Genomic DNA, 18,543 nt, shown 5'->3' on the forward strand with positions numbered 1-18,543 from the left:
ATTTGTTGAGTTTAGGTTTACATTTATACACACATATGTATGCTATATCTCTCCCTTTTGGATTTTTGCTTGTATTTCTATCCAAAGCTGTAAAGTACATAATGTCTTTCTCTGTATACTTTGATCTGTTTGTACATAGCATTCTTTGGTTGGCTCTCACTTTCATTTTGTTGCCACACCTTGTGCACACCAGGTTAGGAGCTCACTGCTTGCTCACTCACACTGTTGCCATTTCATTCTTTTCCAACTTTTTATCCTTCTGTTGTTCCTTATCTTGTTTGATGTTGCCTCCCTATTCATCTTTAGCCCTTACAGGCTGCCCCCTATGATCCTTGGGATGGTCACTGGCCCACCTTTGTCTTCTGCCTGTGCACTCCCTTCCTTTAATCTCCCTTCCTTTAATCTCCCTTCCTTTATACCCATTTGGCTCCCAACCTTTCACTTCCAATCTACATCTTTTTTCACTGTTCTGTGTCCTAAGCCCTCCTCAGACAGTGCCTGTTGTGTCTAGTCCATTATAATCATGTGATTACTTTCCCTTCATGTTTTGTTATTTGCCTCTGACAAAGATTCTGCTAGGATCAAAAACTCAGGCTCCGTTTGACTCCAAAAATTAGTCTAGCTAAATGTATGCCGTATGCAGTAAATCCCACCAGTGCTTATAAATCACTCACCTTCTGATAACATTCCCCTCAGCTCCTCAGGCCAAGAAGACAAACCTCCTTCCTTCTGTCCTTCCTTCCTTTCCATTTCATCCTCATTCTTCACTTTGCCCTTCTTTCCCGCCTCATCATCATCAAAGTAGCCTTTCTCAGCTAGCACCTTGAGGGTCTTCTGAGCATCCCAGAATTCTGAGTTAGGAAGGAGGGAGTCCTTGAGACTGGAGACGAGGTTGGTGGAGAGAAGCTGCTGAGTCTTGGGTAGAAGTTTGCCTCGCTCGAAGAGAACCTACAGGAAGTAATGAGGCATCATGGAATTGCAATCATTAATCAACAGTACAAACATTCACCCTTCAAAACATAAAAGACATGTGCCATATAGCAGACCAACATACAAGCCTGCTATGCTGAAGGAGAACTTTGACTCTCACTGCGCTTTGTTCACTGATTTGCAAGCAAACTGAAGTACTTTCTCTGCCATTTAGTGTAGATGTCTGGAAACTAATCATCTCAATGAATAGAGATTAACCAGGGAGGGAGACTCTCTTCCCACCTCCCTGGATTAACTAATCCTCCTAATTCCCGTTGTGTTATCAAGGCCTTCCTGTAAGGCACATTGCTACGCCTGAGTGAATTTGCTAACAGTAAAACTAGGTTAAGTTAAATGGATTACTGTGTGTTGATTTAAAAAGCTAGTCAAGTTAAGTTATGTGCCTGGGCACATGAACGTTCTAACCCTCCAGAAGAGATTTACATTGTATGCAGGGGTAAAGAGTGTGGATGCAACAATTAAATAGAAGTGTAAATTTCTATTTTTAGGCAAAAAACAACAAAATAACATATTTCCCATTATATCTTTTGAAAGGTTTGATAACTTCATGTTATGCTACATCCGTTGTCTTGTTTCAATAAAGTCTGTCATGTACCAAGCATTACAGTAATGACAATACTGGGGCTAATCACACTGTAGCACTAACATGCTGATATAGTGACTCTGGTTCTGTTTGTTACAGGGTCAAGGCCTGTGGGACAGAACTGACCTGTGCTGGAGGGAAGTGGGCAATCAATGTCCTGAACCGAGAGCTGTGGCGGTCATCCTGAAACTGACCAATCTGAAGCAAACAGACAAAACAGAAGAAACATGAAACTACATTCTCATCAAACAAGCAATGTACGATTATAACTCTAAAACCAGCAAATTAAGCACGAAATGTAATGTACAATCAAACCTGCCTTACAGCGGCCCCCTGTCTATGGCAGCCACGTGCTATATATGGCGACTGAAATCAATTCCCTGCGAGAAAAAAGCAATGATAAAGACCCCGTCTATAACAGTAACTTTCTCTCTCTTTGGTGGCCACTATAGACACATGTCTGCCAACATTCCCACATCCAAATCAGGGAGATTCCACACAGCAATCAGTGAGATATCTGTGTGTTACATGCATTTCAATGGGCAAAAAATAATTCCCAAATCAGGGAGATTTTAATATTCTCAGCCTCTTATTCAGACATGAAACAGATTTTGACATTTTCAAGGAGACTCCTGCAGAATCAGGGAGACTTGGCAGCTCTGTGGAAGACAGGTTTGACTGCATATTGCATGGCTCAACACACCTGAGGGAAAAGTTAAAATACACCCATTATCATGATTCATACACATGTTAGCCCCTTACAATAACAGGCTGTACATTTTTTTTTTTTTTTTTAAACTACTCAATATTCTTTGAAACACTTTGTTGCTTTTCTACAAGAAATAGAAAACACGGTGAAATATAATGTAGGGTGCCTGGTCCTACTCACATGGAATTTGCCGATGGATGTCTCCACAAAGCACACACCGTACACACTCTCCCCACCAGTACTCTCTTCACAAGGCCTCTCTGTCACAGCCAGAAGAAAGCTGCTCTGTGCTTCGTGGCTCTCTCCATCTATGAAGCTAAATGTTCTGGTTGCTATGGGAACCAGATATGATGTTAACACAATCAGACAAAGACACAGAAAATATATATCAAATAAAAACTCGTTCTTATACACATCCGTTTTAACTTGTTATAACCCATTGAGGACAAGCCCCGAGAATACTCAGGCAGGTATCCATGGGAAATGTGTGTTGTAGCAAAATCAGTCCGTCCTCAAAGGGTTAAACTATAGAGGGAGATTCTGGTGGAAGCTCAATGATTTATACAATTTTCTTTGGTCTTAAAAATCAAGCTTATAATACACAATGTGACCATTAGACATGTAGACAAATGACATATTGAAACAAACTGACATTATTTATAATCATGATTTCACAAGAACTCTGCCTTTCCTGTTTAGCTCTCAGTCTTATGTTTCTGATGGAGAACACTAAGAGATTTCTCAATGAATACGAGATCATATCTCACCTTTAGTTGATATACGGCAGACTTCTCTCTTCACCACCTTGTCAAACTTGGTTGGAGCTCTGCACACTAATATCAGGGTGAGAAAAGAGACAGGACATACGCACTCTGGATAACAAAATTCATACAACTGGTGCCCATGGAAGACCATCAGCACTCAAAGAGTACAAGCAGTCATGTCTTGTCTTCTAAAAAACAGAGCAATATGCTTTTCAGCTAAGAAAACATTACTGATGAATGTATAATCAATGCACTGCACAGGTATTAGTCAGATTTGAAAACAGACAATGTATGAATTGAAGAAAACATTTTCCCTTTAAACAAGAGACCCGCGGGTCTAGCGCTCACCTGAGTATCGCAAGTTCACCTTTCACGCAGTCACTAACCTAAATTATTCACAGCTCTACCAAAATTTGACCAGGCATTCTCAAGTAGAAGATGAAAATGTACAATAAAGGCCCAATTTTTTTTTAAGATTCCTTAATTTGGGGGGATTGGGGCCCCCTGGGGCCCTCTGGGTGGGGCATGGTGCCCATTTTGATAAATTGAGATCCTGACCCCCTAGGGATGCTACCTGCCAAGTTTGACAAAAATCCATCATGAGGTTTTCAGGAAGAAGATGAAAATGTACAATTCAGGCCCCCATTTGGACCCTTCCAACCCCCCCCCCCCCCTACCCAAGAGGGGCACCCCTGGATCTCCTATGAACAAACTTGAAACTACAGTCATTAATGTACTCACTCATAGTATTATCTCAGCTCTATAACTTCTGATTCTAGAGAAGATTTATAAAGATTCCTTCATTTGGGGGGTTTGGGACCCCTGGGGGCCCCCTGGGTGGGGCATGGTGCCCATTTTAACAAATTGAGATCCTAACCCCCTAGGGATGCTACCTGCCAAGTTTGGTGAAAATGGGTCATGGGGTTCTCAAGAAGATGATAAAAATGTACAATTTAGGCCCCATTAGGACCCCTCCTCACCCCCTCCCCTGGGTCCCAAGGGGGGCACCCCTGATTCTGCCATGAACAAACTTGAAACTACAGTCATCAATGTACTAACGCATAGTATTAACTAAGCACTATCACTTCTGGTTCTAGAGAAGAAGATTTTTGCAGAATCCTTAATTTTGGGGGGCTTGGGCCCCCTGAGGGCCCCCTGGGTGGGGCATGGTGCCCATTTTAACAAATTGAGTTCCTAACCCCCTAGGGATGCTACCTGCCAAGTTTGGTGAAAATGGGTCATGGGGTTCTCAAGAAGAAGATGAAAATGTACAATTTAGGCCCCATTAGAACCCTTCCCCACCCCCCTCCCCTGGGTCCCAAGGGGGGCACCCCTGATTCTGCCATGAACAAACTTGAAACTACAGTCATCAATGTACTAACTCATAGTATTAACTAAGCACTATCACTTCTGGTTCTAGAGAAGAAGATTTTTGCAGAATCCTTAATTTTGGGGGGCTTGGGCCCCCTGAGGGCCCCCTGGGTGGGGCATGGTGCCCATTTTAACAAATTGAGTTCCTAACCCCCTAGGGATGCTACCTGCCAAGTTTGGTGAAAATGGGTCATGGGGTTCTCAAGAAGAAGATGAAAATGTACAATTTAGGCCCCATTAGAACCCTTCCCCACCCCCCTCCCCTGGGTCCCAAGGGGGGCACCCCTGATTCTGCCATGAACAAACTTGAAACTACAGTCATCAATGTACTAACTCATAGTATTAACTTAGCTCTATCACTTCTGGTTCTAGAGAAGAAGATTTTTACAGATTCCTTAATTTTGGGGGGTTTGGGCCCCCCTGGGGGCCCCCTGGGTGGGGCATGGTGCCCATTTTAACAAATTGAGTTCCTAACCCCCTAGGGATGCTACCTGCCAAGTTTGATGAAAATCGGTCTTGGGGTTTTCAAGAAGAAGATGAAAATGTAAAAAGTTTACGCACGACGCACGACGGACGACGGACGACGGACGACGGACGACGGACGCCGGACGAAGGGCGATCGCAATAGCTCACTTGAGCCTTTGGCTCAGGTGAGCTAACAATAACTCTCAGAGAGCACTGCACACAGCATCATCATGACCAGTTCACCTGAAGATTTAAAGCTAAACTTAGTATTCACACAGTTATGTCCCTCAACCTTTGCCCAATATTTTTATCATAATTTGAATCATTCATTGCTAGTATTTCACAAGCGAGAAAGAGATTTTACCCTATCGCGATACTATTCTGCTGTTATTTCAGTAGTATAATTATCAAAAGCCTCTGAAGTCCATAATGTTATACATGATCATAAAACTGGCAATACATCAATTTGGGGGAAGTTAAAGAAAGTGTTTCTGTCTCAAATTGACTCTTTTTTATTTGTGCAGAGTTAATGAATCCAGCCAGTTCCCTTTGATCTTTTCTCAAACAGATATTTAAACACAGTAAAATCCAGGGTTTCCAATCTAAGGAGGATGAATTCATGATTTCTGGAATAATCTATCCCAGGACTTGGTAGGTAAATGACAGAGAACTTACAGTGCTTAACTCTTTCCTGCATCATGTCTGGCGTCTCAGTTTGCTCCACCCTGGCCACACGGTAACCTTTCTGGATGAGGGTGTCGCTATAGCGACCAAAGGCAATCTCTGGAAAACCAGAGTGAGCATTCTCTCCCTGCCATGAAGGGAAAGGAGAACATGGACATGGTAAAAGAGTCCTCAAGCTATATATCAATGAAACTGGAATGATATAGAATCAAAATAACAGCATCAGGTTATAACTTTTACTGCTATACACGGAAGAGATTAGAATGAAACTTTGGGGTGTGCAGAGCCATTTAGAAGAGAGGCCCACAAACTTCATATATATCGTTGCTGAGGTGACAAGACCTTGTATCTCAAATTTTGGTGAAAATGACTTTTTTGGATTGATGGCCAGATAATCAGTTAAGTGATGTCCTGTCCAAATCCTAGCTGTCTTACCCCAAAAAATAAAGCCACCACGGCATGTCAAAGGAAAGTTCATCCCATTTGATATAGTGCTTTGGCTGCCATGTTTTTTGCTCTCCTGAACATTTGAGATTTTGTAGATACGAGGTCTTGTCATCCCAGCGACTTTGTGTATCACTGACTGTATAATAACATGAATATTCACTAAATACATATGACACATTACTTTCAAATGACAATTCAGTTTTTCCTTCACTTACCTTCATAAAGATAAGACCAAGTTCCTTCACTCCAATCTCTGCATCCATGTGATAAAGCTCATAAAACTTCCCCATCTGTAAGTTACGTAAATTACAAAATGCATCAGAGTAATCATTAGTCATTTGTTTTTGTGCATCATTATGATCATACAAAAAAAACAACAACTGTTTAAAAAAAATACATATCTTCTCTTTCAATGAACAGGAAAGAATGTAATCTGATTTATATTTAGCGAGTCTCTTTAATTCTTTTCTCCCTCTCACTTTCTCTCTGTCTCTTTGGTAACGATGCTACATTAACTCTCCTACAGATATCACACAAATATATTCTGCACAATTTCTCTTCCATGCTTTTAAACAAAGTAAATATTAATTTTCTACATTACAATACAGAAAGGTTTTCCATGGAAAACAATCAAAACAGCATGGAATAAGAAATGATAAATGTACAACAAGCAACAGATCTAGCTACAAGGATGACTCCCAGTACATGACAGCTATATCTTCTTGTGGACAACATAGACCACACTGAGGAAGGAAAATGCTTAGATTTAACGCTCTGCATAACAATTTTTTCCAGTTAAATTCAACAGATTTAAAAAGACAGAACCTCGTACCTTGAAGAAGAGAACTGTGTTGAAGTATTTAGATTTCATCTCCCACCATTGTCTCATGGCCTGTATAGAGAAAACACATTAAGGACATCAGCACTCAGAATGTTTGGACATTTTAATACATATTGGTCATGCAGTTCAGTTATTTCCAATCTTTTGTATACTTTTCTGGTCTGACTGTAACACTGGCATTGATATTCTAAATAATTACATTGTCTACAACTGTGTGATTTTATTTTTATACAATCTATAAATATTATCTGATAAGTTTGGTAGCAAATTACTTTCCATCAGATAAGAATTTCATGTAAAAACCTTCATACACAATGTTCTGAATCTTTGGCTTTAAATCAAATTTGTTGTGGGTTTTTTTTCTTGCACTTGCAAAAACCTACTTTTAGCCAGCAATCTTCAAGCAAACCTGCGAATGCACAAATTGTCTAACTAACTTTAGTTTTCCTACGTACAAAAAAGAGATCTACTCTTAAAAATTGTTACGCTTAGTTTCACACTTACTGAACTGTTGCTTAAAAAGGGTTGTGTTAAGTTTCATACTAACTGATGTACTGTTTAAAATTGTTGCATTCAGTTTCATACTGATACATTACTAAACATTGCTGCATTTCATTTCATACTAGCTTATCTGCTGTTTAAAAACTTGCTGCATTTAGTTGGAAAATTAATTATTGTTTGATGTTTTATTCATTGAGAGTATTCCTCTCTGGGGGAGATATCCCCACCCTCCTCCCCAGAAGACAGGGGAAGGCAGCCAGACTCATCACCACCCTCCTCCCCAGAAGACAGGGGAAGGCAGCCATACTCATCACCACCCTCCTCCCCAGAAGACAGGGGAGGGTAGCCAGACTCATCACCACCCTCCTCCCCAGAAGACAGGGGAGGGTAGCCAGACTCATCACCACCCTCCTCCCCAGAAGACAGGGGAGGGTAGCCATACTCACTGGGGTACACTTGTCAAGAAAGCTCTTAGGTACGAAGAGTGTACTGGGGTCATAGTCTGGGTCACGCTCTGATCTTCCTTTGATGTCCCTGGAAAAAGAGTAAAAAGTGGTTTGTTGTTTCTCTGTAAGATTAACATTACACTGCACTCACTTTTAACACCATGATATACCATTTTCCTGGTTCTTGAACCATGATATACCATTTTCCTGGTTCTTGAAGGTTTTCTTATGAATTCTCAGCAAAATTTGAATCAGTTACACAACATAAACTACTGTGGACAAACTGGTCTTGCGCTTTGCATTAACAGATTTGAATCATCAAAGATGATTCCGTCCCGTGCATGTTTCATACCACTGGAGGTGACAATAAATGCAGTTCCATACCAATTCGGGCTTGGCATGAATATAAAGCAGTTTGGGAAATAGGCGGATAGGAGTAGTTATGAAGTACAGTTGAACCTCTCGTATCCAGACAAGTCGGGACCGGGGCTCATCCGGATAAGGGATTTGGCCGGATACGGGAGACTCAATGCTTTATACATGTACATATACATACACAAGTACTGATGTAGCCCATTGTAGTACCACATGTAGTAATGTGTATACTGGAACCTTTTCATTGTTACATTTGGGGATGTTTGGGGATGTTAAAATGTCTGAAGGTAAGCAATTTGGAAGGAAATTTGATGTAATGTATGTTAATCATGTTGGAAGTAATATGTAATTCATGTGTGTTTGTGTAGGAGTTCTCAAGGAGTTGGGAATCCCCCTTTCCTCCCGTAATTATTAAAAAAAAAAAAAATTCACGGCGAGATTGCGTCCGTATAATAGAGAGATCCGGATAAAGGGAGGCCGGATAAGAGAGGTTCAACTGTACTGTAAAAGCTGTTACTTTCACATACAGATAATTTTGGGAGTGAGAAGGTCACAGACATTTTATCAAGATGTTGTTTTCACGATTTTGACACAAAGGCTATTATAAGTTGCCCTAACAGCAATCCCTTGTGAACATTTTCGTGAGCTGTTAGATTTGTTGCCCATTTTTAGTGATTTACAAAATTTGCAAAAATATAACCCTTGCAAAAACAAAAGCTTTGACAGTACATACAAGGCCAAAGTAAATTTTCATCTGCATTTGCATTCAATGGGCACAAGCCTCAAGGACCAAACCATGTTACTTTAAAATTTACATGGCTCTTAAAGCAGCTTCAGACATTAAGGCTGCAGTATAAACACAATATTTAGACAGACTATTTAAACACAGTATATTTAAACACAAAAAGGAGGCTTCAGTTTTATTCAATATCTGAATATATTTTGGTACTCTCGTAAGTTAGTATCAGAGTATCTAGTATCAGGTATCAATGGTTACATCAGTGAGATGACTTACTTGCGGTTTCCTTCTTTGACCCATTCTAATCTCTGATGTGGGAATTGATTCTCACGACCCTCAGGTCCTGGACTGGCCGATGATGATGGCTGAATGGGAGCAGAAGACAAGGTCAAAGGTCATAAACAAAAACAACACTGAAGATATTTCTTTGCAGTTCACCTGTGTAATGACTACTTTCAATCTTAAGATTTTTCTGCAATTGTTTCTCTCTCTCTCTCTCTCTCTCTGCCCCATTCTTTGATTTTTTTTACCAACCTGTGGCACCACTTAACTATAATTATAATTAGTGTTGTTTCAGGTTTAGGTTTCAGGTTTTTAACACTTTCATAAAAAAAATCAACATATAACAGAAAACATTCAGCATTACAATCAATTAGACTACACAAAAGCATTATCACTACAACAACATTCATAAGAAGTATAACAAAACAAAATGATTGGATAGTGTTAGGAGACAAGCAGAAAGGCACAGCCTCATATTTAAGCCTGTCTCCAGAAAAATATAGGCATATATTATTATAAATCATGCCATGGAAATATTTTTGATAAATATAAAACATCTCAATTTCAGCAAGTTGAAACATGGCTGTACACACCTATCAGATACACACACACACACACACACACATACGCACACCTACACACATGTAATGTCCTTACCCTCCTATATTTGTCACTCACTGTCTTTCACTGATATTTTCTTCACTCAGTAAAATCCCAAAGTACCTCATCCTTCTCTTCCTATACACGGGACTCCCAATATAACAAAGTCCTCAGAACTGGCTGTTTTCTTTTGATATACAGTGCACTCCCGTTACAACGAACACGGTTATAACGAAATTTCGTTATAACGAAGTAAAAATTCTGGTCCCAATATTATCGCCATTAAAGTCTATGGTACAAAATTCGCTTATAACGAACACAGTTATAGCGAAATTTTCGTTATAACGAAGTCTTTTCCGAGCACCACTGACAAAGAAAAGCAAAAGAAATGTGCCCCGTTATAACGAAATGCTAATCGCTTTCAACAATACGTAGCGGAACAAGGCATTTACAGCGTCTCTGCATGGGCGAACGCGTTACATCACTGTGTTTTCGCTTGGTGTGTCACACACAGTTTCCGAGGGGAACTTGCGTTATTGTAATACAATAATCTGAAATTGATTAACCATATGTTTAATTGTTCACATAGCTTTCCAGTGTATGACGAGTATTCAACAAACAGAATATCATATATGCTGGCTTCCTTGTTTTCGTTATATATTGTATTTGTTCGGTTATAACGAAATTTCGTTATAACGAAAGAAAACTGCCGGTCCCGAGCATTTTGTTATAACGGGAGTGCACTGTATCAAAATTTTGTTATAACCAAGAGGAATTTAAACCATAGACTATTATGACAATAATTCTGGAACAAGAAATTTAACTTTTGTCATAACAAAATTTTCTTAGAGTCTGGTCCATTGTACAGGGAGCACCCTGTATCAGCTCCAAGCTTTAAAAACCAGCTCCTCCCGACACTTCATTTTATAGCTTTACCTGTTCATGGAGTCCAGACTATTCATCTATCCATCTATCTATCTATCTATCTATCTATCTATCTATCTATCTATCCATCCATCCATCCATCTATCTATTTGTATATTCTTATCTCTTCTGCCTATCTATCAATATATTTATTTATCTATCTATCTATCTATCCATCTATCTATCTATCTATCTCTACCTCTCCTGCTTCGAGGATAAAATCTCACGATGAAGGCAGTAGTTTCACTTGACATGAAAAAAGTTTACTCACAGCTGGTGACTGGAAAGCAGACAACTTTGCTTTAGTGGAAGCACCGACTGAGGGAGTACCAAATGTCCTCTTTGGGGGCGGGGTGGCAGCACTGGACCGGTCAAGAGAAGACGGAGTAAGGACACTACGAACCCTCTTCCCATTCCTAGCACTGGCTGGAGTAGACATAGCCGCAGAACTTCTCTTTCTCTTTCTTGCTTTCTGTGACACAGAGACAGGCACAAGGCGTACAACTTTCAGCCTCCATTAAGGTTTCATTACATGCAGAATTGTGTTATCGGTACATGACGTAACATGGTACTGTATACGCCGAATATTTCGTGAGGTTTTTATTTTCGGGGAATTTCTCGAGTCAGGTGCTATTCGCGAAATTAAAGACACCGAAAATAATCACTCTGATCCCAATATGAATGTGACGCACTTTCTCCGCTCAGTGCAGTACTCCACGATCGTGAATTTAACCACACGCAAAATCTTCGAGAAGTCCCGATTCACAAAAATTTAGACTCGCTAAATATATGCCATATACAGTAGCTTGTAATTATAGGAAAGTAGCTGATGTCTTCCTTTTTATTCTACCTTACTCACTACTCTCACCACACTGCCTGAAAGTTAGTGCAAGAACATAATAAAGTGTTTCAGTACTTTGCATTACAGGGAAACTGTGCTACCATATCAATGTGGTGAAGAATATCCTATAGTACTCATCTTTACCAATGTTCAGCAGTAAAGTCTGCTTTTTGGATGCTATATTTGTATAAAATAAATAATTTTTTGCTGAATTACTCCTGTAATGAGTGTAAAAAGAACACCAATTACTGAAATTCAGATCAAGATTTTACACATCGGAGTTGCATGTTTAGGACCACTATTGGTTGACATTAGTTTAGTTTCAAGACTCTTGAGTTTAAATGCATGCAATGAGATTAATATCCAGCAGAAAAACAAAAAACAAAAAACACACACCTTGGGTGTCTCCGGGTCTGATTCCGTCTCGTCTTCGGAGATGTTATTCTCATCAACTCCACTGCTAGCCTCTTCGTCAGACTCACCCTCACTTCCTGGCTTGAACTCATCACCTTCACAAACAGAGAAAACATATATTTACTGTGCATGCCACTATCTTAAATAAATCATTTTTGCAAATTTTGTGAGTCACTTGCAATTCGCAAAGATAAAAAGTTTTGCTTTAACAAAAATCATACATGGTATGTTTCTGTGGCTGAACTGGTCATCACAATTTAACACAAAAGCTTTATATTGACTTCCTTTTTATGATGAACTATTGAGAACTTTATCTTTATTCAATTTCTTCTCGACAGATTTCTATATCTGACCTAGTCATGTGTTGGTTAACCCATTCCATACTGAATTTTTAAATCCCCATAGACTTAATACCCTGGTCACCAGGTGCCTGTAGGGAACAGACTTTTCATGATGATCTGGTTATTAATTTTCAATAAAGCAGTCACCTGAGCTCTCGCTGTCCGATGCAACCGTGATTCTTCTTCTCTTCTTCTTCTGAGCGCTGCGAGCTCGCCTGGCTGCGGCTCTCGGCTTGCGTTTCCCTGTCGTTTCTTCATCACTGCCAGTACTCGCTACTGCCTCATCTGAACAAATAAATGAAGACAAAGGATTTCACACTCTCTTCACCTTGATATCAACTGACATACCTCTGCATACTATGCATTGTCTACAAAGTGTCTTGGGTGTATAGCATGTCTCTTTAACCAAACATGACTGGTAAATGGCAGTTGGTATCATTCTTGAATTAGGTCCTTCTTGAGTATTTGCTGGGGGAAAAAAAAATTCAAACTCAGCAATGCAATTTCAGTCTTCATCACTCAACACTCATATCTATAATCTCATTGCTGATAGGCAGAGTAAAACTCTCATGGCTGTAATTAGTCACATTCTGATAGAGTGAGAAAGGAAGCCCAGGGTCCGTTTCATGAAGTCGTCACGTAAAAGTCTTTACATAAATTTCTGAATGGTCAAAGTTGCTCGCATGAGACTTTCAAATCCATTTCATGAAGTCTCGAATAAGTGTGTCTTATGAGCAAAAAGTCTCTCATAAGTGTGTCTTATGAACAAAAAGTCTCTCATAAGAGTGTCTTATGAGCAAAAAGTCTCTCATAAGTGTGTCTTATGAACAAAAAGTCTCTCATAAGAGTGTCTTATGAGCAAAAATTCTCTCATAAGTGTGTCTTATGAACAAAAAGTCTCTCATAAGAGTGTCTTACCAGCAAAAAGTCTCTCATAAGTGTGTCTTATGAACAAAAAGTCTCTCATAAGAGTGTCTTACCAGCAAAAAGTCTCTCATAAGTGTGTCTTATGAACAAAAAGTCTCTCATAAGAATTTCATGAAACGGATCCCAGGAGAGTGAAAACATGACAAAGAGAGAAGACAAGAGAGTATGATCCCAGATGGATGGTGGAAGGAGGGAAGAACAAAGGGAAAAGTGACAAAGGAAGATAGCTAAGAAGAGTGCAGTTGCACAAAAGTCTGATATCTCTCAGTACAAAGGGATGACTGATGATTAACTCTTTGACTGATCCTGCACTCGTGGTTTGACAACAGACTTTGAACATCTCCTTCCCCTAGTTTGACAACAGACTTTAAACATCTCCTACTCTTGATTTCATGAAAATTAACCTACCATCACTTTCAGCATCCATCTCCTCCTCCTCCTCATCCTCCTCCTCGTCCTCTGATGGAACTTGGCACACGATGAGTTTCATTCTCTCCTCCACACTCTTCTTGAGAGCCTGGTCAGCTTGTTCCATCCCTCGCTTCACATCTGGTTTGGTCGTCTGAAACTTACCCCCTAGCTGGCATTCCTTGGCTCTGCTCCCGTTGAATGTTTCCACCAACCTGCAGGCACAAATCACATTTATTTCAACATCTGCAGTGGGCGTGGGGTGTTGCCCTTTACATATTTCACAACTTGCCTGACGAAAAGAGTACAGCTTCCAATAGGTCCGCAAATTCTATCAGAATGCAATTCTTGACATATCACTTTGGTGATATGTAAACATCAAGAAATTGAGTTACAAGCTGGTCTATCTGCAAACCCATATCTACTGTGCACTCCCATTATAATGAACATGGTTATAACGAAATTTCGGTTACAACAAAATAAAAATTTAGGCGGCAACATTACAGGCTCTTTGTTTTCAATTGTTTATTTGTTCAGTAACAAAGAAATTTTGATATAAAGAAAGAAAACTGCTGGTCCCAAGGACTTCCTTATAATGGGAGTCCACTGTACTTTGTCCTAATTCTAAAATAAATACAGTATGTCAATTCTGAACAAAGTGGTAACAATTTAATCCCAATATTCATGATTGAAAACTTAGATAGAATACCACTAAAAGTAGTTTGCATTGTAATTAAAAGTCCAAATGAAAGCATGAAATTTACATCCATGGAACACTACTGAACAAGCATTGCTTTATTTGGCAGACTATGATTCATCTCTCATACGGACAGTCTTCTTGAAGTGCACTCCTGTTCCTTATTCGACATAGCATTAACAAAACATCTCCTCGATGTTTCTTTGAGTCTTTTGTCCTTAAATGTTGAAAAGCCACCAATGCAAATAATCATAAAAAGATGAAGTACAAGTTGTATTCACTGACACATATGTGGGTTTGAAGCAAGGCTATCAATATCATGTCATACTTGTCCTTAATGAAAGACAAGAAACCAAAGAACTCACTTGGCACTAATCCACGCCCTGCTGGGAGGCTCATCAAAAAACTGGACATGGACCATGTCTCTTTTCCCTTCCTTCTTGGTACACTTGGCCAAGGTTGGGTGGTTACAAACCAGACTGGGCCACCATGGATAGCCTTCCAGCTTGGCCCATACTAGGTCCCCAGGAGAATGTTTGGTGGCTTCTGAAAATTGGTATCAGAAATCAGTGGTTAATTTAACACAATTCTCGCATTGCATCAGCTAATAAATGCATAAACCTTGTCCCATTCTAGTGTAAACTAAACTCAAGTCCCAATCTGGCCCGCCAGAGAAAGCATTTTTTTTTTCTACTTTTTTATCTGTCAGGTGTATAACACAGTCAGTTCTGAAACCTATCTAGAAGTAATTTATCTAACTCATCCACAGTTAGTCAATAGTGAAGATACAGATTTGACTGAGCAGCTCTTATCAAGTGCATTTCAAAGCTGCTGTGCCAAACCATAAAATTTCACACTGGAGTAGAAACTATGCATGTGACGCCGGTGCTATCAACACCATGGGTCCATGGCCCAATACAACAGCATGCCGGCAGAACACTGAGAAATTTGCATGACGCAACATTCACAAATTTGGGCCTGGTGAACGAAAGTGAGTTATCATAAATATCTTTTCATTAGCATTATCAGTCCTGTGCCAGATTTGATCACGCACACATGCATTGTAAGTTTCGGTAATCATGTAGAAATGCACACCATGCACATCTACCATTTCCTTCCTTAATTTGTCAACGAAAACTTCTTGTAGCTATCAGAAATGTCAAGATGGACCATATCTGACGGTTTCATGAAATTTCATAGTCAATTACAGAAGAAAAATAGCTAATTTTGACTCAAAAGTACACCGATCGACGGCTGTGTCAGCGTAGCATGATGGATGATCGATTATGTGGAAGAGCGATACAACGATGAAAATCGATTGTAGTAGTCTGTGATACAGCCGCTTGTTTGGTGTTTAACCACAATAATTATGTCGGCTTGACAGTAAAATGTGGAAGAAAGAAAGTGATCTTGATGCGTCTGTTTTTTTTTATCGTTTTAGTTAATTTTCTCTTGCGTGTGACTGTATATCTGTCAACATTTTTGCTGACTAAATGATGGACAGATAATATGTGTACAAAATGTCAGTAAATGATATATGAAAAAATGGGAATCATCCATCATGAATATTGCACAATAAAATAGGTCTAGATTTTTACTACAAAACAAAAGCAAAAACTGGGGTTGCAGTGTTTGTATACATAATTCAAAAAATCAAATGGGAAAAGTAAATACTATCATAAAGACAATTACTTTCTACTATAAGCTGAACCTATCAGTTAAAAACAAATTACTGTTTCAATTTCAATATTCTGTTTCTTTTTGGGTAAAATGAGCACTTTATGAGAAGTCCACAATATTAACGTTAATACATGATTGTATAACATAACATGCACTTTTTGTAATACTATTCTCATTAATATATTATCTAAATTAGGCCTATAAATTATGTAGATAACTAGAAACAAATCCCCTTTGAATTCAACTTCAGTTTTCTCTCTCCCTCCTAATACCGTAATAAATAGCCTAACCTTTTTCTTCCACTTTCCCTTCAACCTCATTCTATTTCCTTCAACACTATTCAAATTAAGTTATTATTATCAACTTTTGTCATGATAAAATCAATACTTGCCACAATAGAGAAAGGATCGATGTCTAAATCCTGGTATGAATAATCTGTATCAATAATTTGAAAAGTGATAATCATGATAGTGGCAATGAAAACAAAGAACTATCACAATAGCTCACTTGAGCCTTCGACTCAGGTGAGCTAACTAAAAAAAAAATACGAAAAAGAAAGTAGGGGCTACACGTATTGCACGAGTCAAGTTCGATATTGTTAGTAAGCGGCTAATTAGAGACTACCAGAATCGATTATAATCGTTGACATCGTTCTCTGCAAAATCGGTGCACTACTTACATCGGAGACTATGTTCGCGACCGACGTACTTTTCAACTCCAATTTCTCATTTTTCTTACCTTTTCGGCTTTCTAATTCCATGAAAACTCTCTGATATGGTTCAATTTAGCATCTCCAATAGCTGCACAAAATTTTATTGACAAACGGCGAAGCGAACGGTAGGTGTGCATTTCTACATGATTACCCAAGTTTCTACATGAGCCGATGGTTGAATTTTGAACAGTGTGGTCGAATTATGGCAGAGTGGCTTGCTTTAAATCAATGACTGTAAAGCACAGGGACTGCACTCTCTACGTACTAGATCGATCCACACTGGTCACTGGCTGTCACTGTGCACTGCCACTGCTGCGTTCAGCTGAGCTATGAAAGTAGTAAAACTTTTAATACCGTAGTTCTAATGTTTATGTTTTAGCTGTAGGTGGTCTATTTGGGTCCTTGATTTCTAATTTCTGAAATCAAACAGAAATTGAATACATGTATGTTCCATTGTGGAGTTAGCCGTTTATGAATAGGAGTTCCAGCCTGTGTCATTTTCCAAACTAAGTAACTTGCAGTTTACCATACCATTACCAACCAAAACAATCCATCAAAACTTTGTATCTTCACTTACACAGAAATTTGCACGTGGGACTGACCTCCCCTGTTTTCCCAAAGACAATTTACCACTTCAGATTATCCTCATATCTTCGTAGTTTTCCTTATACATGTTATGTAAGTTTATTTAAAAAGAAATCTTCGGCAACTCCTTATTTGAAGTAATGATCATTGAGCATTCACTTCCTTTCTGAAATTGAACACACTCACCCTTCTCCTTGTCATGTTTTTGACTGGTGTGTCCTTTGGCAGTTTCCTTCGGCGATACCGACTTTTTTGAGTCAGCTTTATCTCCTGCGACAGGGGATGTCTTGTCTTTGTTTTTAGTGGATGGTAACTTTGTGAAATAAGAAAGAAGCGTTGCCATTTTCTTTTGTCGACAACCACAAAAAGGAGAAATTTCGACGTAGATCTATAAATACGTTGCGCTCAAAATGGTGACAGAGCGCGGCGCGGTCGATGCGATGTACGAAGTAAACTGCACTGCACTGCTGCGCTCTCTCTGCTTCAACTCACTCACTTGTCACTACACAGTAATAGCACGAGCACTAAGCTCCAATCAACGGGTCCCTGGATATGATACGGCGGCTGGCGGCCCCGCTGAACGTCTCCCGTGTGTTCGTGTACGAGGCGTACCATGTGTGCATTCACTTCCCGCGCGAAAGACCAAAACAGTGGGAGAGGGGGAAAGAGCATGCGTAGTGACCGCAAGGTGGTTTGGTTGTTGTTGTTGGTTTGAAATACAAAGTTTTAAAACAGGGGGCAGAAACCCTGGAAGTGGCAATAGGGGCAAAAAAAAAAACAAAAAAAAAAAACAGAATGTGGTTAATTTGCTTGTAACTTGAAGAAGTCCAGAAATGGAATCAGAAAAGTTGAGCTGAAGAACTTTTTTTTTTCTTGTTAGCTGATGAAACCCGGATGTGGCACCAAAGTATTTTTGTTTTTGTTTTTGTCAATCTTTTATTTTTTTCTTTTCATATAAACAATAATATAAAAATTAGTTATAATTGCAAAATAATACAAATTTCATTATGACAACATAAATTCCACATTGTCAATATTACGAATGAAAAAGAAAGAATTTTGCATAAATAGTATAAAAAGGGATGAAGAAAAGGCAAACACATCAAACAGAAGTAAACAAGGCACCCCCTCCCCACCCCATGTCCGGTGAACCCGCTCACATTCTCACTCACTCAAATACTTAATCACAAAGTTACAGTGCTGATACTGCCAGGGAA

The 18,543-nt window shown here is 39.3% G+C and overlaps 1 protein-coding gene across 1 annotated transcript in view; it reads right to left on the reverse strand.

Moving 5' to 3' along the window:
• The window catches only part of LOC139724604 (DNA mismatch repair protein Msh6-like), a 35,437-nt gene extending 17,686 nt beyond the window's left edge, over positions 1 to 17,751 (reverse strand). The window contains exons 1-15 of the mRNA XM_071635737.1: positions 17,513 to 17,751; positions 14,715 to 14,895; positions 13,653 to 13,867; positions 12,465 to 12,602; positions 11,959 to 12,071; positions 10,993 to 11,193; positions 9,192 to 9,280; positions 7,802 to 7,889; positions 6,846 to 6,905; positions 6,229 to 6,303; positions 5,558 to 5,693; positions 3,050 to 3,115; positions 2,463 to 2,614; positions 1,700 to 1,771; positions 675 to 948 (exon numbers count right to left, since the gene is read on the reverse strand). Of these exons, the coding sequence (XP_071491838.1) occupies positions 675 to 948; positions 1,700 to 1,771; positions 2,463 to 2,614; positions 3,050 to 3,115; positions 5,558 to 5,693; positions 6,229 to 6,303; positions 6,846 to 6,905; positions 7,802 to 7,889; positions 9,192 to 9,280; positions 10,993 to 11,193; positions 11,959 to 12,071; positions 12,465 to 12,602; positions 13,653 to 13,867; positions 14,715 to 14,895; positions 17,513 to 17,669 (2,017 nt within the window). The 5' untranslated portion in view covers positions 17,670 to 17,751. The remainder of the gene's footprint in view (positions 1 to 674; positions 949 to 1,699; positions 1,772 to 2,462; positions 2,615 to 3,049; positions 3,116 to 5,557; positions 5,694 to 6,228; positions 6,304 to 6,845; positions 6,906 to 7,801; positions 7,890 to 9,191; positions 9,281 to 10,992; positions 11,194 to 11,958; positions 12,072 to 12,464; positions 12,603 to 13,652; positions 13,868 to 14,714; positions 14,896 to 17,512) is intronic.
• Positions 17,752 to 18,543: the final 792 nt, after the last annotated feature.

The sequence above is a fragment of the Diadema antillarum genome, unplaced genomic scaffold (genome assembly GCF_040938485.1).
Source record: "Diadema antillarum isolate AM-2024a unplaced genomic scaffold, OU_Dant_1.0 scf00000223, whole genome shotgun sequence".
Lineage (NCBI taxonomy): Eukaryota > Metazoa > Echinodermata > Echinoidea > Diadematoida > Diadematidae > Diadema > Diadema antillarum.